The sequence below is a fragment of the Gekko japonicus genome, unplaced genomic scaffold (assembly GCF_001447785.1).
Source record: "Gekko japonicus isolate JY-2015 unplaced genomic scaffold, Gekko_japonicus_V1.1 scaffold2684, whole genome shotgun sequence".
In the NCBI taxonomy this organism is placed as follows: Eukaryota; Metazoa; Chordata; class Lepidosauria; order Squamata; family Gekkonidae; genus Gekko; species Gekko japonicus.
Window position 1 is genome coordinate 178,790 of NW_015161484.1, and position 22,925 is coordinate 201,714.

The 22,925-nt window shown below is 50.6% G+C and overlaps 1 protein-coding gene across 1 annotated transcript in view; it reads right to left on the reverse strand.

Moving 5' to 3' along the window:
* Positions 1–3,922: 3,922 nt before the first annotated feature.
* The window catches only part of GAB3 (GRB2 associated binding protein 3), a 38,376-nt gene continuing 19,373 nt past the window's right edge, over positions 3,923–22,925 (reverse strand). The window contains exons 4-8 of the mRNA XM_015429160.1: positions 22,640–22,895; positions 21,500–21,581; positions 14,818–14,920; positions 8,007–8,120; positions 3,923–4,040 (exon numbers count right to left, since the gene is read on the reverse strand). Of these exons, the coding sequence (XP_015284646.1) occupies positions 3,924–4,040; positions 8,007–8,120; positions 14,818–14,920; positions 21,500–21,581; positions 22,640–22,895 (672 nt within the window). The 3' untranslated portion in view covers position 3,923. The remainder of the gene's footprint in view (positions 4,041–8,006; positions 8,121–14,817; positions 14,921–21,499; positions 21,582–22,639; positions 22,896–22,925) is intronic.

A 22,925-nucleotide genomic window follows, 5' to 3' on the forward strand; every position in this document is an offset into this window, starting at 1 on the left:
AGTGGTTAAGTGTGCAGACTCTAATCTGGGAGAACCGGGTTTGATTCCCCACTCCTCCACTTGCACCTGCTGATGTGACCTTGGGTCAGTCACAAGCTCTGGCACAGCTGTCCTTGAAAAAGAGCAGTTTGTGTCAGATTGGGGTGAAAGGTGGGGTATAAATGAATCAAATCACCAATTGTCTCTTAACGTGATGTATCATACCATGACCCTTTACTGACATCAAATAAATTTCCTCACGCTTTAGACTGCTTCTTCCTTCACTAGTATTTTATTGTTTTTATCTGCTCCACGAGAGGGGCTAGAACCTCTGATCTTTCTCAGTATCCTTTCCGTGTTAACAACCTAAGCCATTCAATCACACCTGATTTATGACACTATCTTTGCCCCCCACTCCTCCCTTTCCCGCCCTCCCCTTCTGTAACTTTCTGAATAAAAATGAGGGGAATGATTCCCGTTGCATCTGAGGAAGTGAGCTCTGACGCACAACAGCTCATGCTGGAGTAAAAACTCATTAGACTTTAAGGTGCTCCAGGACTTGTTAAGCTCAAGAAAGACATCCTTTCGCTTTTGGCTTTATTAGAAAAAGGGACATGACTCCATGTGCACACAGTATATACAACAACTGTTGTCACAACAACAACAACAAAAAAGAGGATGATAGTCCCCACCCCCACCCCCCTAGCACAATTCAATGGAAACTAACATGGACTTAGTTTTGCCGTAATGCTCACTCTCCATTCAGGGGGACGGGTGTTTTTTTCCCTTTCTTCTGGAAGTTCTCTTGTGGTTTCAACTGGCGCCTGTCCAAAACTTCAGAAGCTGAACCTTTTCCCAGAATGGAAGTGGAGTGATGGGAAAAGCTTCACTCGGCTGAAATGTTGGCCTCCCACAACAAGGAACCTGGCCAGCAAACCCCCAAAATGTGGCAACTTGACAGAACACTTTTTTTGCAATTTTATTAACATCCATCCCTCGTCCACTTTCTGAGGGAAACCTGAGAAAAGTCTGCAAAGCAGAAAACGAAAGAATGGCATTTCTTTCCACTGGCCTGATCACAGCATCTGAGAGCTTCAAGACTGGACCCTCTTGGCCATTTGATGCAATTCCAAACGTGTCGAGACGCACAAAGCAGGCCTGACTGAAGCAACCGGGGGTGGACGTTATTTGTAACGACACTGACAAAATCAAGGCTCCATTGAAGAGGTGCGTGCCAAGTCCTCGTGTGTGGTTGCCAAGAGTGCTGGGCGGTAACCCTGTCATTCTGCATCCACCAGAACACATGGCACAGCTGCCCTGGGTGCCAGGTGCCAGCTCTGAGACTGCAAAGACATTTAGAGTTCAGCTACACATTCAAGAAACGTTGGGTCGTGTGCCCCCCCGTGCCCCCCCCACTGCTTTATCAAGGAGGAGAAGATATAAGAAAACTTTAACTTTTTCCTCCCTGGCTATTTTCTTCCTGGAAAAAGCAACCCTTCATCTTCTTTTGGCACCCGCTGGGGAAACTTACAGGTACCCATATTTCCAACCCCAGTGGGTATAAAAGGAGGTTGGGGAGTTCCCAGTAGCAGGGGAGGAAAAGGTTAAAAGTGTCCCTACAACTTTCTAGTCCTTGAATCCCAGAGACCACATTTACAAATTCTAAAAGTCATAATATGTAGTTGAGCTTTTATTTGGTGATGTGCCCTGTTCTCTCTAGGAGCACCGTTTGCTATGCAACCTTTGGAAACTGAACATGAACAATTTGTAATGGCTTACATCATAGCAACGCAGCCTATACTATCCTAAGAAGAGACCCACGGAAGACACGACGAAGCAGATACTGCATGCTGCCCTGCCCCAACGACGCATGATGCGGGGCGCCAAAATCAACACGCACGGATGCCGTTTGACTACGGCGTCCCGTTTAACAACGACAGGCTTGCGGTCAGCTCCATCGAGACAAATATGGCTTTCCGTAAAGGCTGAACTCTGTACAGATCCACTTGCAAATGCTTCCCTGAAAGGACTAAACAGGAATAAAGATCAGGAAAATCCAACTTCTGTTGGCAACATCCAGGCCAGTGGGATGGACTGTTTGAGCCCCCACAAACCAAGCAGGGAAGATGCAAGTGCTGTTCATGAAAGAATGACTACCGCAGTAGCTGATTATTAAAAGTGGTAATGGATGGGGAGGGGCGTGGCCCAAGATTGGCCTTTTAAGAGCCGCTCGCTCCGCAGAGAGCCACGGGGAAGCTTCCTCTGCATTGCAGGTGAGCATCACCTGCTCATGGCTGCAGACCAAGCAGTTGTGAGCCAGGAACAGCCAGCATCCAGAGTGGAAGACGCAACTGGAGCATGGAGCCCACAGCCTGCTTGTGACAACTCTCCTTCAAGTGCTCCACCTCTGTCACATGCTCTAATAAGGGTTGTTGTTTTTTTGGGTCAATCAATGAGGCATTCCAACCACACCAAGCCCTCAAGACAACCTCACGGGCCGAACTACTGAAATGGTGCCCTTTCTGCGGACTCCTGGCTCTGAACTTTTCAGTTGTTACTGCTGCTCGTTTTTTTTCCTGTTCCGGCAGAGCTCCGGTATCCCTATATGACAGGGAGAAATCTAACAAGCAAAGCTCTCCCCAGTATGAAGGTGCAGGGGTGAACAACTGCTTTACCAGGTGAATCCGGAGCCTCCACAAAGCTACTGTCGGCACAGGAGCCTTGCCAGGAAAAGGAAGGAGCCAAACCAAATTTGGGCCTGTGGAGTCTCCTGCTGCACTTTAAGAAGTACCAGGGCTGCAGGAGCAAAGTCATGGTAGGACCAGGTGAACCTACCGTCATTCTCTGCAAAACCCAAAACAAACCCAACATTAGCGGCTACAGCCATCCATACCTTAGGGAAGTCTAACTGAGTCCACATTCTATTTTATTAAAAGAAGGCTAACTGTGAAATAAGATAACTGCTTAAAGGCCTGAATGAGGTTTGCTCCAGTCACTCTGTAGCGCGAGCTCCTCAGACTGCAGTCTGTTTCACGGACTGGGATCCAGAAACTGGGTTGCAGTCCTCAGGAATTCCAATGGCTTGTTTCTCTCCTGCAGCTCCGACGACACTTCTCTGATTCTCTGCTGATCACTTGCAGCCTCGCGAAAATAGTGTTGATGCTTCCCTTTATTTCTTTCAAAAGCAAAGGCGCGGGAGTCAGCGCAAGCCCAGTGCAAGGGTTTGTATGCTCCAGTTCCTTGAAGCACTGGGGCTCCAAAACAAAAAAGTGCCAGGAGCAACTGGGACGGCAGATGCAACAGAGAAGACCACATTCAGGGGTGACCAGTGCCTGCCTGTGAAGATAATGCTTGAAACAGATGAGCAGTCCTATTTTCACCAGTGTAAAGTTCTCTATGTACACTTTCCCAGCAGGTAAATGAAAGTCAAGTACTGGATACCTGGGGAGGTCCCTCTCCCCAAAGGTCTTTTATATTGTTTTTCTAACATTTAGCCCTTATTTCCCCAATACCTGTCAGTATCAGATGCAACAACAGTGGCAGCATCTGTTAAATAGATAGGATTTAAAAAATAAATGAAAAACCAAAAACACAGTAGTAGTATGTAACAGCAGTGTTCAGTTCGACAAAACTAGGCTTTTGTTCCCATTAGGTGTCTGAAGAGGCCCAAACTCTGGTATGAAATGGTACCATGGATGTTTCTGGAATGGGCTAAGCAAGATGGAGACAGGGCCATTCTGATAGGCTTCAGATCAGTCTTCTAAAAACAAACCAGCAGACATGCTCCTTCCAAACCAACAAGCATTTTGTTCCTTGACCGGGGTTTCTTCGCAGTCCTGCAGAATCCTCCATGCTTCACTGTTGCAGTGGAATAATGAAACTTTCTGGATTTCAATGTGCAAAATTAAACCCAGCAAGAGACTGGCTCCCCCCCCCCGTGCTCTTCACGCTTTGGATTGCCTTTCGTCCGTCCATTCCTGTTTAGTGCTCTGGAGTGCCTGAGTTTTCTGTTCATCCACCTGGACGTAATCCACTCTTTGCTCTTCAGAGAGAAAGGGTTTCTGCCCAAGAAAGACAATGGAACAGAACAGAGCTGTGAGCAAAAACCTTTAATAGGGATGGAGTGGGGCTTATGCCAACCCCCCCCCCCCCCCCCCCCGCCCCTGCTGCCCTTAGCTGGCCTTTCGTTTTCACCTTGATGCTGAGGGAGTCATTGGCTGACAAAAGCATCTATTGGCTTAATCTCCCATCTGTCACTTTGTCACCCAGAGTAAGGGTAATTCTGCATCTAGCACTCGCTCCATATTTTCTCAACTGGGAGGAAAAAGTGCAACTCAAAACCACACTCAAATACCTTGGGGCAATGCTGTACGGACTGCAAATGTCACCCCTGAATGGGCCATAAATCTACACAGAAGGTACCATAAAACCCGATGATCAAAGGAAACGAAAGCCGGCATGCAGTGTGGAGGCTACTATAAAATCCAATGATCAAAGGAAGTGAAAGCAGCATGCAATGCAGAGGGGAATTTCTGTTCCAAGGTAGGCTTTGTAAAACAACGGAGGGAAAAACCAATGCAGAATCAGCCCTAAACAGGTCAGGGAGACATGGTAAAACAGCTATGAAATGACATTTTTCCCCCTTTGGAGCAGAAATGCAATTGAGGTGTATTCTGGATTTTTCTTTACCCAAATCTGTTTTACTTTATACAGTGCAGCAGCTGGGGCTGTGATTTCAAGAGGAAGACCAGAGTGTGGGTGGCAGGAGGACAGACATTTTTCCCTCAGCCCATTTCCCCCACCAAAATCCTCCCACACACACATTACTTTTTGGCCCTGTGAAGGAAACGTACAGGCACCAAACAGCCAAATCCCACGTCACAAAGTCTTTGTATCCCCCACAGGTCGTGCTGACAGGGATGCAGTACGAGTTCCATGCCTGGAAATTCATTTCAAGACATGTGGGGCCTGATTTGCATTGGCACCATAGCTTGTAGGGAGAGGAGGAGCTCGATCCTTCTTCCCTGCACCATTTGTCCAACCTGAAATGAGTCATTTTTTGCCAAATTACGGAACTTGAGTGTAACTGATGGGCTACCTGCAAGTTTCCCAAAGAGCACGAATTACCATTTCAGGTTCAGAAAATAGTGTGGCACCTCTCTCCCTCCACAAGTCCTGATCTGAACTGAGAACGGCAACTCCCAGAACACCAGGGCTATTTCTGGGCAGGAACGCGCAGGAACGGAGTTCCGGCTGGCTTCAGAGTGGGCCGCGCCCACTACAGCCAAAACCTCTTCATGCGTGGCTACAGAGGGAAGGCCTGGAGAGTGACCCCCCCCCCGGCCACTCTGAGGCGGGCAGGCCAGGGGCCCCATGGAAGGATTGGGGAGGCATTTAAATCTCCCCGTGCCTTCCCCGGCCTGTCCAAGGGTCGCCTTGCCTGGGCTTCCCACAGCCACGGGTCGCCCAGGCAAGCCAAGGGAAGGCATGGGGGTGTGGCCTAATATGCTAATGAGCTGTGCTGTCAGGGGTGTGACCCAATATGCTAATGCATTTCTGATGTTGGGTGTGGTCTATTATACTAATGAGTTCCTGCTGGGCTTTTTCTACAAAAAAAAGCCCTGCAGAACACAATTGCCAACAGGGCCCCTTGGCAGTTATGAGAACTTTGTAATGTGTGGTTAGCTGCTCAACTCAGGGCCAAACTAGACACGATGGAGTCCTCCTGAGGACACCGTCACATAGTTGGAGGGCGGAACTCAGCATGCCTGGACATGTTGGGGTGTGTGTGTGTGCCCTACATCACTCTGTGTGTTCTCTCCTAGAATGGGATGTCTCTCTGTCTTCACCTGGGAATTGCCCTCTGGCCCCTCCCCCCCTCTGGTTTTTGCTCTCCCCCATTCTCTGCATGCCTCTGCACGGAGTCACGCATCTCCACAGGTCTCCCCTGTAGAAACGATGCCCTCATACTTCCCCCCACACACATGATGCTGATGCTGGATTTAGCTGGCCACTTGTGACAGGGAAAGCATTCTCTCGCCTCTTGACAGCCACCCGCATGTGAACAGAACCTACTTATTTATTATTTTATACTACTATTATTTATTTTATTTATCTAATTTATACCCCACCCTCCCTGCTTTACAGCCAGCTCAGGGCAGCTCATAGGGTTTCCAAGTCGGATCGGCGCCAGAGCGGGGGACTCCAGTGCTGCTCCGGGAGTGCGTGTGCGCGTGCAAAGCCGCCGGCGGATCGGGCCCCCAGCATGGTCACGTCACTTCCGGGGTGACGTGACCATGCCGGGCACGCTGGGGGCGGGGCCACGACCATCCGAGGGAAAACCATAGAGTTTTCCCTCGGATGACCGTGGCCCCCGCCCCCAGCGTGCCCGGCGTGGTCGCGTCACTTCTGGGTGGCGTTCCCCCTGGGGCCCGATCCGCCGCCGGCGGGGAACGGGCCTCTGGGGCGGGGGTTTCCCAGCCCCCCGGGGGGACTTGGCCAGCCTAGCGGCTTATAGTAATAAGTACAGTACAGTTAAAATCACATAAAATCATCTAAAAACAGTACAACAGTAAACAATCCTAATGTATCAAGTGCTGCCTAATAAATACTTGTTATAAGAGGGCGTTCTTAAGAGTGTATACAGATCTCACCATCATTCTGCTCAAGTTCTTCCTAACAAACAGACGGCGCAGGCTAGGTGTCGGGAACCAAGGGCCAGGGTCATAGTTAAAGCTGTTAATGTGTTAATGTGGTGGCAGCTCCTAATTAAAGGCCTGGTGGAAGAACTCCATCTTGCAAGCCCTGCAGAACTGTAAGAGATCCCGCAGGGCCCTGATCTCTTCCGGGAGCTCATTCCACCAGTACAGAGCCACCACAGAAAAGGCCCTGGCCCTGGCAATAGCAAGCCTGGCTTCTACTTGAATAAATGTAATTTTTTCCCCTTGCAATATACTTCTCAGGAGATTTATTTACTGCTGTCATGATCTGGGCTGTGCCACCAGAGGCCTACTAGGCGCAGGGAGCCTGGCTAGCAGTAGCTGAGGCTGGGCCTACAACTCCCAGAAGCCCCTGAGAGGTTTTGGAGCCAAAATTGACCAATAGGGAAGAAGAGGGCTGGGGGACAAAAGGGCTGGTGCCAGAGCAGAAGCAGTTTGTTCTTCTTCCCAAAGGGCAGAGCTAGAAGGAAAGCTCCTGCAGGAAGAGACCCTCATCCTGAGGGAAGAGACCCTCATCCTGAGGGAAGGGTGAGTAGTCTAAGACCACTGCAGATAGTGAGCTGGGGACAGTATATATTTAGACGTGTTAGGGCATTTGATTTCTTTTCTTTTCACCCACTTACTGTTATTATTCTGCACCTTGTTTGTTTGACCTCCTATAAAATACACCTTTTCCTTGTTTCACTCTGCCTGGTCCTCACGCCTGTTATTCCGCCAAAAGGGAGGTTTGAAGGTCTTGGGAGGGTACTCTGGGACTTCTCAAGGGAACCTAAATCCAGAGTGGTGGCAGCGTCAGGTGACACCCCACCTGAGCTGTGACAACTGCACTCAATCTCATGCTTCCATGACTGGGCAGACTCTGCTATATTAACCAAATATCCCAATACACATCTAGTTTGGTCCTCAGTAGGGCCAAAGGCAAGTCTGTTTGTGTGGAGGGGGAGTGTGTTTCCCCACAGTAATGTGAGGGGAAGAGAAAAGGTTAAGTCGTCCTCTGCGCTGGCCTCTCCATTGATATTGTGACTCTAGCCGCTGCATTCAGTGACACAACAAAACTACAAACTTTCTTACAAACACAGAACTCCACCTAATAAGTAATTCTGCCCTTGGAGATAGATTTATCTCAGTGAGGGCAAGGCCGATGTTATTTTCTATCTTGAAGTGTTTCCTTCGAACTATCTTCTCCAGTCCTGGATTCAAACCAAAATGAAGGGGAAGCCATGTGCTATGATTAGATACCAAACTTTGCTGCCAGTCGCTAATGACGAGGAGCAGTGGGGACTCTGTGCCTTCTTGAGCTACATTTACCTTTTGTACAGGCGACGGAGAAGCAGAATTGAAATCCAATGCTAAGTAATCAAGGCTGAACTTCTTTGGCCATTGGAAAGCCCCATTGCATGGAGAGGTCGCTTGCCGGTGCTCCTGTTGGGGAATGAGAATCATTAACCATCATAAACAACAAATTCTTTGAGTGCCTAAAATTGCTAAGCACTGTTGGAAACAGGGGTCATTTCCTGCCGGAGTGCTCCGGAGCGGCGCTCTAGCAGTAAGGAACCCATGCCTGGCTTCCCAGCCCAATCTTCTCCAGGTGCCCCACAGCTGGGCTGGGAGAAGATCGGGCTGGGAAACCAGGCATGTCTACCCACCTCCCCTTCCTTCTCCAGCCAGCCCTGTGGCACAACTCTAGAGAGAAGGGGTTTAAATCCCTTCTCTCTTCACTTTCCCCCCACCCCACCTTGGCAGGTCTGCTGGGGAAGGGAAGGGGAGGCTTTTGAAGATGCCTCCCGCTTTTCTGCTTCCCCTTCTGACACACTTCTGGGGATGTCAGTGTGTGTGGCGTATGCTAATGAGTTATAGGTATGCTAATGAACTCCTGCACCTCTTTTTCTACGAAATGACCCCTGGTCGGAAATATATTGAAAAATGACAAACGGAATGAGCAAACCTCCAAGCCAGATTAACACCCTCCTGCCCCAATATGGGGAAATTAGGCAGGAGAGGGGGAGAAACAGGAGAGGCAAAAAGTCGGCCTGCATCCTACTAGGCCTCTCCACAAAGTTTGAAGTTTTCTTCCACCCAAAGAGCCTTCCTCTGATGCATAAGGTACCACAGGCCCGTTCTGGCAGCTTCCTCAGCTAGAAGGTATCCACAGCTGGCTGCCAGGATCCTACAAGTGGAATTTTCAGATGAATGGCAGCTGGGAAAAAAACCTGACAATTGAAGAGATGGGGGGGGTTGTTCCTGAGCGTGTGCAGATTTCTCTAGAAGATGGAGTTCCAGAGAAGAAAAATGGGGAGCAGTGAGCATGGAAGATGGCAGAAGAGAAACCTTCTAGGGTGGGCTTTTTGTTCCAGAGCAGGGTTCCCCCACCACAGTGCCTTTGGGCAACCTGGTGCCCACCAGTACTTCCCCTGGTCCCCTTTGGGCTTTTGAAGAAGAAGAAGAAGAAGAAGAAGACGAAGAAGAAGAAGAGATTGGATTTCTACCCCGCCCTTCACTACCCAAGGGAATCTCAGAGCGGCTTACAAACTCCTTTCCCTTCCCCTCCCCACAACAGACACCCTGTGAGGTGGGTGGGGCTGAGAGAGCTCTTGACAGAAACTGCTCTTTTTCAAGGACAGCTCTTATCAGAACTATCCAGTAAAACTATCAGAACTATGGCTTGCCCAATGTCATCCAGCCAGGTGCAAGCGGAGGAGTGGGGAATCAAACCCGGTTCTCCCAGATTAGAGTCTGCGCACTTCACCACTACACCAAACTGGCTCTCAAAGTGGGTGGGACCGTTGTCAGGCGTTACTGGCTGCCCTCCGCCCCCCGTGGCAGCCATTTGCAGTGGTGCTCACCACTGCTCAAAATCCTAGAGGTGCCCGCGGGCTCAAGAAGGTTGGGGGCGCCTGTTCCCGAGTCCTTCCTGCTGCTGTGAGGAAAAGTTGCTTCTCCGAGCAGATGACATGCCTTGCCAAGAATCCAGACCTTTCTGGAGCGACTGAGTAGGAACCCAAAGACCTTTCTGGAGTGACTAAGTAGGAACCCAAAGACTGAAAATTATTTACTTCCTTGCCCTGGCTTTGGGACTACTCAACATGTTTGATGGTTAGCCCTGTTCTGTGCAAAAAAAACCCACCCCAGTTTATTGTTAACTGTTAATTTATGTGCAGAATTGAGTATGTGATTTTATAGAGTTTTAAAGATTTTTATGGTATATTATTGGTACATGGTACCGCTTTGTTAGCCGCCCTGAGCCGTTTGCGGGATGGGCGGGGTATAAATATGATAAATAAATAAATAAATATACTTCTGGCGCTCCCCACCTTTCAACAAGAGCCGTGCTTGTTTCAGGAGCAGTTCAGGTTTCGAACGTGGCATCCACAACTCAGTGACCTCCAACCCTTCCCTTTTAAGGCTGAAAGGGTGACCGAGGGAAGCCCCTGATGGCAAAGACAGGCTCTTTCGCTTGGAGGAAGGCTTCAGACTTTGCTGAGCAGTTGTAGGATGCAGGTCCGTACATTTTCACTTGTAGTTTTTTTGTTTTTTTTTAAGGGCTCTGCAGAGATGACAGTGAAAGGCTGAAGGACAAAGAATTCCAGTGGGCGGGTGCAGCCAAAGCCAGCAGGAGGGGCCAAAGTCCAGGAGTCAAGCAACTGCCTTGCGTGCAGAAGGTCCCTGGTCCAATCCCTCCGGCACCTCCAGTTAAAAGCATCTCAAATAACAGATTCTGGGGAATACTTTTATCTGCCAGATAGCCTGAAGAGCTCCTGTCAGAGGCAGAGCAAGCAATACTGGGCTCACTGGTCGAACATCTGCTTTAAGTGCATGCCCCAGGCACTGCCATCTCCACCGAAGGGACTTGCAGCGCAAATGCTATGCTCGCCACATTGACTGGCAGCAAAGTAAACCAAACCAACGAAGCAACCATTTATTTGCAGGCATTCCCCACTGTGGCCTTTTGCATCTGTGAAATGCCTTACCCACCTTCTATAAGAGCTACACACAGTAAATCACCCCAATTTCCCAGACAACAATAAAGAGACAATGGAGAATGTGAAGGGGCCCTGAGCAGTGGCAACATTTTCGTTCATCGTGTCCTTTTTGCAGAAGTTTCCCCCTTGTAGTAAACTGCTACACGGGAGCATTTAGAAGCTCAAAACAGCAAAGCAAAGGGGGTCAGATCCTGGTGAATCCAGCCTTTTGCTAAACAGTGGAGCAGCTGCTGTTTATACACCAATTTGGTGTAGTGGTTAAGTGCGCGGACTCTAATCTGGGATAACCGGGTTTGATTCCCCACTCCTCCACTTGCACCTGCTGGGTGACCTTGGGCAAGCCATAGTTCTGGCACAGCTGTTCTTGAAAAAGAGCAGTTTCTGTCAGAGCTCTCTCAGCCCCGCCTACCTCACCGGGTGTCTGTTGTGGGGAGGGGAAGGGAAAGGAGTTTGTAAGCCGCTCTGAGACCCCCTTGGGTAGTAAAGGGTGGGGTATAATCCAGCCTCTTTTTCTTCTTTTACCTCACAGGGTGTCTGTTGTGGGGAGGGGAAGGGAAAGGAGTTTGTAAGCCGCTCTGAGACCCCCTTGGGTAGTGAAGGGCGGGGTATAAATCCAGTCTCTTCTTCTTTTACCTCACAGGGTGTCTGTTGTGGGGAGGGGAAGGGAAAGGAGTTTGTAAGCCGCTCTGAGACCCCCTTGGGCAGTGAAGGGCGGGGTATAAATCCAGTCTCTTCTTCTTTTACCTCACAGGGTGTCTGTTGTGGGGAGGGGAAGGGAAAGGAGTTTGTAAGCCACTCTGAGACCCCCTTGGGTAGTGAAGGGCGGGGTATAAATCCAATCCAATCTTTTCTCTTCTTCTTTTTCTTCTTCTACTTATACCACGTCCAAGTTATGTTGGTGAAAATTAGTTTACACCCGTAATTCCAAAAGAAGATGCGATTGGCTTGATTCTACCCAACTATTCTACGCACTGGAGGGAACCTTGGACATATTTGCATGACCCCGTCCTCCCTTCCCATGCCACGAGTTAGCTGGTTTGGGCAGGAAACCAGGCTGTTGATTCCAAACAGGCAAACTGTGCCAGGAATATACTTGGCTTGCGATCCTGGTTTACAAAGCAAACACACAACCACAGTTTGGCAGCTCTCATGAAAAAAACAATAACAACCCAAACCAGGAAGTAACTGATTAGGCTGCAGTGTGCAAGGCACGGAGCAGGTCAGACCAGCAAGCCTGAAACTCCTCCCAGCCTTGTCCTTTCGCCAGAGCTGGTCCAAGCTATTTGGTCCGCCCGGACAAAACGCATCCATCCCCTCTGCGCTTCTACCACCACCACCAGCAGCAGCAGGGGCTAAACCAAGCCATTCGGCTTAGACCCAGCCAGCGGTGGCATGGCTCCAGGAGGAGATCTGGTCACCTGCCGATTCAGAGCTCTTTTTGTAGAAAAAGCCCAGCAGGAACTCATTAGCATAATAGGCCACACCCAGCAGCAGAAACTCACCACATTAGGCCACACCCCTGACAGCACAGCTCATTAGCATAATAAGCCATACCCCTGTGCAGGAAGCCCGGGCAAGCCAGCCCTTGGACAGGCCTCCCCGATCCTTCCAGGGGCCCCCTTGGCCCACCCACCTCGGAGTTGCTGGGGTGTGTGTGTCGCTGTCCAGGCCTTCCCTCTGTAGCCACGCACACGTTTTGGCTGTAGTGGGCGTGGCCACCTCTGAAGCCAGCCGGAACTCCGTTCCTGTGCGTTCCTGCCCTGAAATAGCCCTGCCTGCCATACTACTGATGGGTGGCACTAAAGTGAGCCTGCGGAGGACACTGGCATCCTCCTAACGGTGCAACCTGGGGATGCCAACCTCCAGGTGGGACCTGAGGATCCCCCGGAATTACAGCTCGTCTCCAGACTACAGAGATCAACTCCCCCGGAGAAAAGGGATGCTTTGGAGGGTGGACTGTAGGTCATTGTGCCCCACTGAGGTCCCTGTCCTCCCCAGGCTCCGGCCCCAAATCTCCAGGAGTTTCCCAACCTGGACCTGACAACCCTACTCCCCCCACATCCCCCGCTGGTGGCCAGGGGGGACCTGGCGACCCTATGGCAACCCCAGGCAGTTGTCCGAGAGACTTGGTTGGAGAATCAGCCTTGTCTTCGGCAGCAAGCCGTGATGTGCCCCTGCAGCCAAGTCCAGAAAGACTGTTGCTAAAGAACCCAAGAAAGACAAGCAGGGATAAACCTCAGAGCTCCTGCAGAGCAATCTCTTCCTCTCCCCCCACCCTCCATTTGTCAGGAGGTAAAGGACAACCCCCTCCTTCCTATGCCGGAAGCATCCCTCTCAGCAGCCGACAGGCAGCCAAGCAAGGAGTGCGGCCCTCCCCTGGAGGACCCGGAATCCTGGCCAGGCGGCCCGGCCGAGGAGGCCCCGCTAGAAAAGGAGGAAGGAAAGGGCAGTCAGGAGACAGGGCGACATGCCAAGGGGCTGATAGATGGAGAGACGGGTGGGGGACAGCAGGACATCCCCCTCAGCAGCCGACAGGCAGGCAAGCAAGGAGTGCCACCCTTCCCTGGAGGACCCAGAATCCTGGCCATGCGGCCCAGCCGAAGATGCCCCACTAGAAAAGGAGGAAGTAAAGGGCAGTCAGGAGACTGGGCGACACGGCAAGGGGCTGATAGACGGAGAGATGGGTGGGGGAAGGCAGGAATCGCAAGGGAATCTGTTAGCCTGGCTCTGGTCCTTTAAGGAGTGGGCGGTGAGGGACGCAGGTGAGACAGCTACACCCAATAAAGAGAACCTATGCTGCCCCCAGTCAGCGTTATCTGTAGTTTAGTAAAACTGCTCTTTAAGACTTGTGCACCTGGGAATTGGAGTCCACAGTTAGGGGTCCCAGAAGCTTCCCTCTGACTGGCTCATTAAGAGTAATTTCCTGAGCTCAGAGGCGCAAAGATAGGATTTTATTGTTCTTTTCTGTTTCTTTGTTCATCAACCCTTACTGCAAGGAGAGGGGAAGCCCATCTCTTTCTCACCACGGCGATAGAATTTGACTTAGATGTAACTTCCACCCAGATATATCAGCCCGACTGTGAGTAACTGATTTCTGAATGCGTGTGAAGTTGAATAAAGACGATTTAAGTTGTCATTAGTAGTCGTGCGTTGACTCACACCTAAAAAGTGCTGGCTTAGCACAGCTCGCACTGGACAGGACAGTGAGAAAGAGAGATGATGCATTTTCCCCTCCGGTATCCAGCCCTTAAAGGAAAAAAGCATCAAAGCTATACAGAACCGCAGGTGGAACCCGAGGAGGATTGGTTGGCATTCGGGAAAGGGAGACGGAGAGGAGGGAGCCGAGGACCCGGGAGGTCAAATCCACTCGTACCCTTCTGCCCGGGACCAACTGGTGTGTTCACGAGTGCTGTAACTCCGTGACCACCAGTCTGAGGTGACCCCGGGACTTTAAGGTTTGGCTGTCGTCCTTGACGTCCCGAATGATCGACTCCTACCCCACCCACCTCCGGATGCTGGCACCATTTTTGCTGGGATCTAATGCAGAGGTTCCGAGACGAAGCTTCCCAATTGCCACTCGGTCACCCTCCCCTCCCCGGTCTCTCCTCCTCTCCTGGCCCCCCACCCCCACCCCACTTGCTTGGCAACTTAGTTCATGCCCTGGCACCGTCCCTTGGCCTACGTCCAGCCATCGTTCTTTCGACTTGCGCTCCTTCCCCAAACCCCCCTTGAAGAAAGCCTGCCCTGTGTAGCACCTGGCGGAAAGCAGGAGGCAGAAGAAGAGGAAAGAACATCTTCAGTGTTTTGTGTGTTCCTGGGAGATTCAGTAGAGGCCTTGTCTAACATGGCAGCCAGAGTTGGCGCCTTGCCTTCGGCGGATTGTCATGGAAATATGCCCAATCCTTGCGACTGCTTGGGAAAAGCGCCACTGACATTCCCGTAAACAGCTGAGGCCTGGCAAAGGGAGGGTGAGGGGGAAAGGACTTCCCTTATCACCCTCTAAACCAGGCCTTGTATTATTCACTCCCCCACCACCACCTTCCCTCTAGGAGGGCAAAGGGAAGGCCTGCCACACGTTTTTGGACTCCCGAGCCTTCCGTTCACGTGATTTGGCACACGAGCCATAGGAAAATGATTACCATTTGAATGTAGCTTTCTTCCTCTTCTCCGGAAATTGAACTGGCAAAGACCCTGGCTGAATTAATGCCGTCTCTTTCTGGAGAGATAAAGCTTGTTCGATTGCTGGTGGGGGAGAAAGAGGGGGGGGGCACAAAACACAAACACAGACAGAGTCAAGGAAGAGTTTCTGCAGATGCACTGAAGCCGAGCCAAAGTCTGACACAGCCTACGTGGTGGGGAATAGGCCTGACCCAGGCCCCACTCCATTAGGGCAGCTCTCTCTGAACGACAAAGTAGGTTATGTTCTCATCAGCGTAACCTTGGCGGATGATTCATTTCTGCTACTGAAGCTGACAGGACTTTTTTCTTTTCTTTTTTAAATGCCAGCCAGCAGTGCGAGGAGAAAGCAGCAGGCCTCAAAGAACTGTCAGGTAAGGAGCATAAATTGAGGCAGACACCGATCACATCTGGGGCCTGCGCACACCCTTGCTTGTATGGCCACCGACATTTTGGAGACGAGAATAAGTTGATTAGCTCTGGCGGCTGCACGCACCGCGTCTGCAATGCCCTGTGAAAAAAGGCATTCGGCACATGGGAGAGGTCTGCTCCTTGGCTGTTTTGAACATTTGGGGGGGGGGGGGGGAAATTTCAAATATTGCCAAGTTGATTGTCAGATACTGACCACATAGGGTTACCAAGTACTTACCGCGATTCGGCGGGGGACACATGATCCCCGTCCGGAAGATTCCTCCCTGTAACACACCCATGCCGCACCATGCCGTCACCAGGAAGTGACGCTGGGCGACGCTCTGACAATGGGGCTGGAAACTCGATGGTACCACCGGGTTTCCAGCCCCATTGCCAGAGCGTCGCCCAGCGTCACTTCCTGGTGACGGCATGGTGCGGTGTGTCTGTTTTCCACGGGAATGGTCCTGGGAAGAAGTATGTGTCCCCGGCCGAATCGCGGTAAGTACTTGGTAAGCCTGTGACCACATCCTCTTTTTCAAACTTCCTTGGGTCTGCCCTTGAACTCCGTTCAAAAGCTCCCACTGGGGCAAAGCACAGCAGCAAGACTACAAGGCCTGTAAGTGGCTAAGAATGTTTTGTCAATGCTGAAAAGGGTACACTGATTGTCATTTTGGTGGATGCAATTCAAAGGACCGGTGAATCACCGTCAAACAGTTGTCCAGGCCTAAAATAGTTAAAGGACCTCTTGCAGCCACATGAATCTGCCTGTTGGTTAAGATCTTCTTTGGACGCTTCCACTCTCAGAACCAGGAGATGCTACAAAAGGCAGGGCCTGCTCTCCGCTGGCACCTTTTTCTTTGGAACTCCCAGGGCCGGTTCGAGGTGTTTCTGCGCCCTAGGTGAGGCTGCCTTGTGGCGCAGATGCCAATCTCCCAGTGGGGCCTGGAGACCTGGAGACCTCTGGAGCCAGCCACCCATTTGCTGCTGCCACCACCGCCTCCTCCCCCCACCCCCGCCGTCACCAAAGGGGGGGAGGAGGGGGGAGGCACAGCTTGGTGCCCCATCCAGGGCCCGGCGCTCTAGGCGAATGCCTAGTTCGCCTAGTGGGTGAGCCGGCCCTGGGAACTCCTCGCCTACAGCTGCCTGCTCATAGATGCCTGGTGAAATGCCCCCTCCCCACAAACTTTGGGTTGATTTAAAAAAAAAAATGTTTCTGGTTCCCCCTTTCTTTTGCTGTTCTAGCTATTAAAAGAAACACAGCTACACTTTCGAAAACTGGTTTTACTGCTACAGGGTTTTAAGAGAGGGGTTTAAAGACTGCTGCTTTTATTGCCGTACCATTGCTTTATCTTTTAATTCGCTGTTTGAATGTGAAGACTGGAAGCTGCCTGGAGGGTCTACATTCAGAGAGCCAAAAATATTCTAAACAAACAACCCCAGGGCAAAATTACTCCAGAGGAAAGCCAGCCAAGTAGAAATAACCAGGATTCTTCAGCAAGCCCGTCCTCCAAATGAACTAAAAAGCATCTCTGCTTTCCCCACATTAGGGCTGTCAAGTGGGGGCGGGTAAACCCCCGCTCTGGAGGCCCGATTTCCGCTGCCGCTGAATCGGCCCCCGGGGGGAACTCCGCCCCCCGAAGCGCAGCGTGGTTGCGTTACCAGAGGTGACGCAACCATGTCGCTCACGTTGGGGGCGTGGCCCCTATCGTCGGAGGGAAAACCCCTCTGACGATTGGGGCCACACACCCAACGTGAGCGACATAGCGCGTCACTTCCTGTGACGTGCTGGCGGGGTGTGCGCAAACGCATCGCTGGAGAGCTCCCGGAGCCTGGCGAGGCTCCCCCACCGCCAAGGTAAGTACACTTGGCAATCCTACCCCACATAGCTGATTCAGGCCTGCACCACCGAACTGCTAACATGTACCAGGAGGGCTTTCCCCAGCATGGCCTCCAGCAGCCAAGTAAACCTGGCATTTCCTACGGCTATCCTGCTACCGAAACAGAATATACCCTATTCTTCTCTGATGCTTCAAAAAGAACTGGCCAACTGAACTACAGTACTACATACTGATAAGCACAGCACCATTTTGGAAGAAAACAGTGCTTCTAACACAACAGACCTGGCTGCTAACTAATCCAGAGGATACAGAGAAATAGAAAGATAGAGAGAGAGAGAGGATAGGGGCCCTCACAACAATGATTGGAACATAAGCCATCTTAGCAAGAGCTAAGAGACATAATTCCTGACCAATGCTCCCTCTAAGCTGTGGAGTCTTATGAGCAAAAATCCTACTTTGTGAGCGACTGGCATTAATGTTGTGAACGAGTGATTTGGCTACTGCATAAATTAGTTTGCTCTGGAGCCATTCTTCCTGCGCTAAGACAAAAATAGGTGAGCCGGAGGCTAAAGAACTGTGAGCTAGCTCACACTAACTCAGCTTAGAGGGAATACTGTGGAGTCCTGACATTTTTTTTTTTAGCTGAAAAACAGCTGTGGGAAGGGACCAGTTTGAACTGAGGAAAGGTGGGTGGGGGTGAGTGGCTGTGGAACCCTTTCTCCTCCCGCCATCGTTCTCAAAATCATCCACACCAAGCCATTTTCTCCTGCAGAAGAAAACAGAAAGGGGCCCAGTGGCGACAGCTATGGTGGTGGTGGGAAGAGGAAAGGCCCTGAGGCAACTGCCTTCTGGACTGAAGAATGCCCAAGCCTCCTTTTCCCTCCACCCCCAACCGCCCACAATCAAATAAAAAGGGGGACGCAAGCTTTAAAATAAAGATTGGCAGCACCTAAGCAATGTGCTTCCTACAGGTCTCTTATTCTGCAGACCTGCTAGACGAAGGCTGTACTTGTATGTGAGGTAAACAGAGACCCCCTGCTGCTTAGGTCCTCTGACTTGACAGGCAAGACCCAGGTGGAGATAAACAGCAAAGGTTTATTTAACAGAAAATAAAGTATTTAGGCCCTGTTCAGACGGACCATTTGCCGCGCTAAAGGCACGACTGTCATGCGGATTTTTGGTGCACAATCACACCGCAACATCTGGGAAGCGTAGCGCATCCATGGCCAACCCGTGGCATCCTGCCAAAGATGCGCAGTAAAAAAGTACCGCGGAAAGTACACTAGTATCTGGAAAATGTGGGGCAGGGGCGGGCGTCTGATTGCAGGAGCGCTAGTATCCCGTGGCATCCGGCGCCCGTCCATGTCCCCTCGCAAACCGGATGTTTTTCATAAGCGCATGTGCTTGTAACTGAAAGCAGTGCTGCTTCGTGGAACTGCGCATGCACACAAGCGCAAAATGCTTGCCGCGCCGCTTCTTTGCCACGCTCCAGCATCGCCGTGTGATCGCCAGCTAACAGCCTAAGCGCGAAGCCTCGGGGGACCGTGTGATCGGGCGACCGCACTTTATTTTGCTCCGGGGCAAACAGCCACGCCTCCCCCCCGCGTTATCTGGCCCGTATGACCGGGGCCAATAAAAAGCAAATGTGCATATTTTCCAATCAAACTCTGTGTGCAATATCTGTTCGTGTCTCGCGGCTCTCAGACATCTGACGTTTATTCTATGTGGCTCTTAGGTTGAGCAAGTTTGGCCACCCCTGGTCTACATCCTCTTCCAAATTCCCTGTCCTCACCATTTCCCTTCAAACATCACTTCTGATTTTCTCGTTCGCGTCACACGCACGCTGCGCTGGAGGCCTCCTGACACCCTCCTGACACCCACGATGTCGACACACTCTGTCTCCTCGGGTCTCCTGCCCCAGGAGTGGTCGTGTGAAAACCTCAGAGCCCCTCTCTGGATGTGGAACGAGACGCCCTTTCAAGGAGCCCTGCGTTTACATTCCGCTGCTCCAGCGAGACACGTGAACACCCGGTTGGGAACGCGCCACCTCACAGCTGTCCCTGCACATGTGCCATTACGTAAGATGCCCACGGGCAACAGGAGACACAGAGGATGCCCCGCACTTGGATTTTCCTGAGGCCTAAATCACCAGGATTGGCCAGGTTTCTCCCAGCCATGCTCACTTGCTCCAGACCCAGGCAGAAGTTGAGGCAAACTTGCTTTCCCAGAATTGCAGAGCCCAATTCCGATCAGGACTGCAGTGCGGGGAGAGGAGGGGCCTCTGCCCACCCCCCTGTCATTTTCACAAATCGAAATGGGGGAGGGGTGCCTTTGTCCCATTGCACTCAATATTGCAAGTGCAGCCCCACAACCAGGCAAATACCCCTACTCCCAGCCCACAAGGCTGTTCTGATCCAGGAAAATGTCGTGCCAAGGGAACCCTGAACCTACTCGTTAAAAAACATGTAGTTTGGCTCTAAATTAGGCAAGGATCTCCAGAAGGATGCTTCAGAATCTATTACCTGGGCATTTTCACACTGACAAAAAAAAAGTGGGAGGAAGCCATTTTAAATTCACGTGTATGTCCCAGCCACGTATTACATTCACACCCTGAAAGGGTAATAATGATTCAAGAATCAGAATCTATTACCTGGGCATTTTCACACTGACAAAAAAAAGTGGGAGGAAGCCATTTTAAATTCACGTGTATGTCCCAGCCACGTATTACATTCACACCCTGAAAGGGTAATAATGATTCAAGAATCACCTCAATTGATTGCCTATACATTTGCAAGCCACAAAATGCAACATTGTTGAGGCATGCAGTCTAGAACAGGGGTGTCAAACATGTGGCCCAGGGGCCGGATTAGGCCCCCGGAGGGCTTCCATCAGGCCCACAGTGGAACTGACTCTGCTCTGCTTCTTCTTCCATTTCTGCTGCTGCTGCTACGTCATCGTAGGTTTGCAGCTTACAGATACACACCTGAAAACTATACTCATGATTGCAACAGCACAGACATTTTGATGCGATGATTCAGAGCAAGAGGTGTCAGTTATCAGACACTGTTAAATAAACAAAACATTGCAAGAGTGCTAATGTTTTAAGCATGTTTTTATTTTAAGTCATAAAACCCCTTTGTGTTTGTGTCCTTTTATAAAGTTTATATCTCCACTACCTGGCAGTACATTTTATGGCACACATGGCCTGGCCCAACAAGGTCTCATTTATGTCAGATCCGGCCCTCATAACAAATGAGTTTGACACCCCTGGTCTAGAAGGAGGTGTGTTACTGAAATCTTTCTCTTAAAAAAAGAAGAAGCCAATTTATGACTTTCAAAAGGCTGGGACGGGTTCCATGGAATTTGTATTGGAAGTCTGTTTAGAGAGGGAGACTTCGCTCACAGACGATTTCTTGGGGAATGAGAAATTATTTATAACTTTCCTGTTGGAAATGCAAATGCTTTAAGAAGGCTGTCATGATAACTATAAAAAAGGCTGTCATGATAACTAAAACAAAATCCACACTGCACTACGAAATTCACAATTTATTGGCAACAATCTGACCGAACTAGCACAGAAAAATCAATGCATCGAATGATGCCTCTCACTTCAAAATGTTTCGATTGATGTTTCCTTCAGTGGCCAGAACAGAACGGTTAAAAGGTCTAAAATGACATCTGGCAGCATTCAGTGCAACTTGCTAGTAACTTCTTCCTATCCACCATTAAAAAATGCAAACATCTGTTTTCCAGACTTACCGATTTTGAAACAAATATTCAGAGCAAACAGAATGGGTAGAAATGTAAAACAATGACTTAAGACATCCTCAGTTTAAATCAACACCTCGAGGTGGTCTTTCATCTCAGTGGCTCAGGCTGATTCAACAGTGGACAATTTCCCCTTCCACTGGTAGTAAGCATATCGCTATAGTAATAGACCTACTATCGTTTTTTAAAACATGGGGAAAAGCCCTCCAGTGGCAGTGAGGAAAATGGCGGGCACGAGGGGACCAAAAGGGCAAGTGGGGCCAAACATGGCAGGGAGGTTCAGAAATCTACACCTTCCTGCCCACATTCCACATGTGGGGAAACCAGTTTCGACTCTGATCTTTTTGGAACCCTTTGAGCAAAGCAGGTTCAGGAAACACTGGGGCAGATCTTTGGAAGACCCTGAGCATGACTGGAGGAGCATGGGCGGCGGATGACATCATGTGGATGCTCTGAGAAACCCCACTCCACTTGAAGAGCTAGACCCTCTGTTTGGAAGCATCTCCAGAACATTATACAGCCAGCTCAGCAATATGCAAAGCTGCTGACCAGCACAATTTCTGTAAACATCTTCCCTTCTAAAGGGTAACCAGCTAAAAAAACAACAACAGTCAGTCAGGACACTCACTAAGGCACAGTCCACGTTCTGGTCAAGGCAGCATGTTCCCTGATGGTGGAGAGGTTTCGCAGATCCAGTGGAGGTGGTCGTGCTGGAAGAAAGAGAGAGACAGAAAGAGAGAGAGAGAGAGGTCTACTTATTGTTCCAGTGCTGGCAAGAAAAGGCAGTGAAGTGCATTCTGGAAGTGTTCTGTGCTCCTGATTGGTACTTTAAGTTCACGGAAGCTGAAAATTACCTGAAGGTGGCAGAGGTTTGTTCCTTGCACACAGAATGTGTGCAGCGCACAGGTTTCCTCCAGAAGCAAAAATTCAGTTTAGAGGCACCGCAAAAGGACCCTTCACATATTAGAAAATCCCTGCACAGAAGCTCCTTCTGTGCAGGCCACCGTGTAAATCTCACATATATGCAGGGGTCATTTCCTGCAGGAGCGCACAGGAGCGGAGCTCCGGCAGTAAGGAGCCCAGGGGGTGGGCACATGCAACAAGCCCCGCCCCCTGCTCCCAGCAGCCCTCAGTTGGGCCACGAGGAGCAAGAAGCAGCCAGGTAATTTGCAGAGCCCCCCCCCCGGCCCGCCTTCAGGTACAAGCTCTCCCTCCTCTGTGAGGACAGATCTGCACGTTCCCCCACCCCCCCAATAGCCAGCAATCCAAAACAGTCCAGTGGCACCTTTAAGACCAAGTTTTATTCAGGTACAAGCTTTCCCTTCTCTGCGAGGGCAGATTTGCACATTCCCCCCTCCCCCAACAGCTAGCAATCCAAAACAGTCCAGTGGAGCCTGAGCGGTGGGTGTTGCCTTCTGACACACTTCTGGTGATGTCAGGGGGTGTGGCATATGCAAATAAGTTATGCAAATAAGTTATGCTAATGAGCTCCTGCACCTCTTTCTCTACGAAATGACCCCTGTATATATCTGATCATCCACATACGATTTCCTACACGGGCGTAGCTTGTAATCAGTGAGTGAAGAGGTCAGAACTCATTTTCTAGTTCCTGAATTCTTGCTCAGGACTCACCTGACCTGGAAGCGAACTCTCTGAGTTCCCTTGACCCACTGGCCTCAATGCCCATTTATGGGTGTCGCATCAACAACCCCACCAAGTCCCCCCCCCCATCTGCTCACAGACCCACCCTTAGAAAACAGCCCCTTACGTTTCCGACGAGGCTTGAGATCCCGGTTCACGGGGGGCGGCTCCAGATCTGTCGGGAGTTCTGGCAAAGGGCTTGAACGTTTTTCAGTGCTGACCGAAGGGAAAGTAAATGTAGCTGAGCCTGGACTCATGGGAATGTAGCCATCCGGTGTGCAGTCTGATCCTGCGATGGGCGGGGAGGCACTGGGGTGCATGGGCACGTAACTGTCCTCAGAACTGTCCGACTGGCAGGAGTAGAGGGGGCTAAACCGACACGGCTTCAGGAAACAAGAAAGAACAGGGAAAGA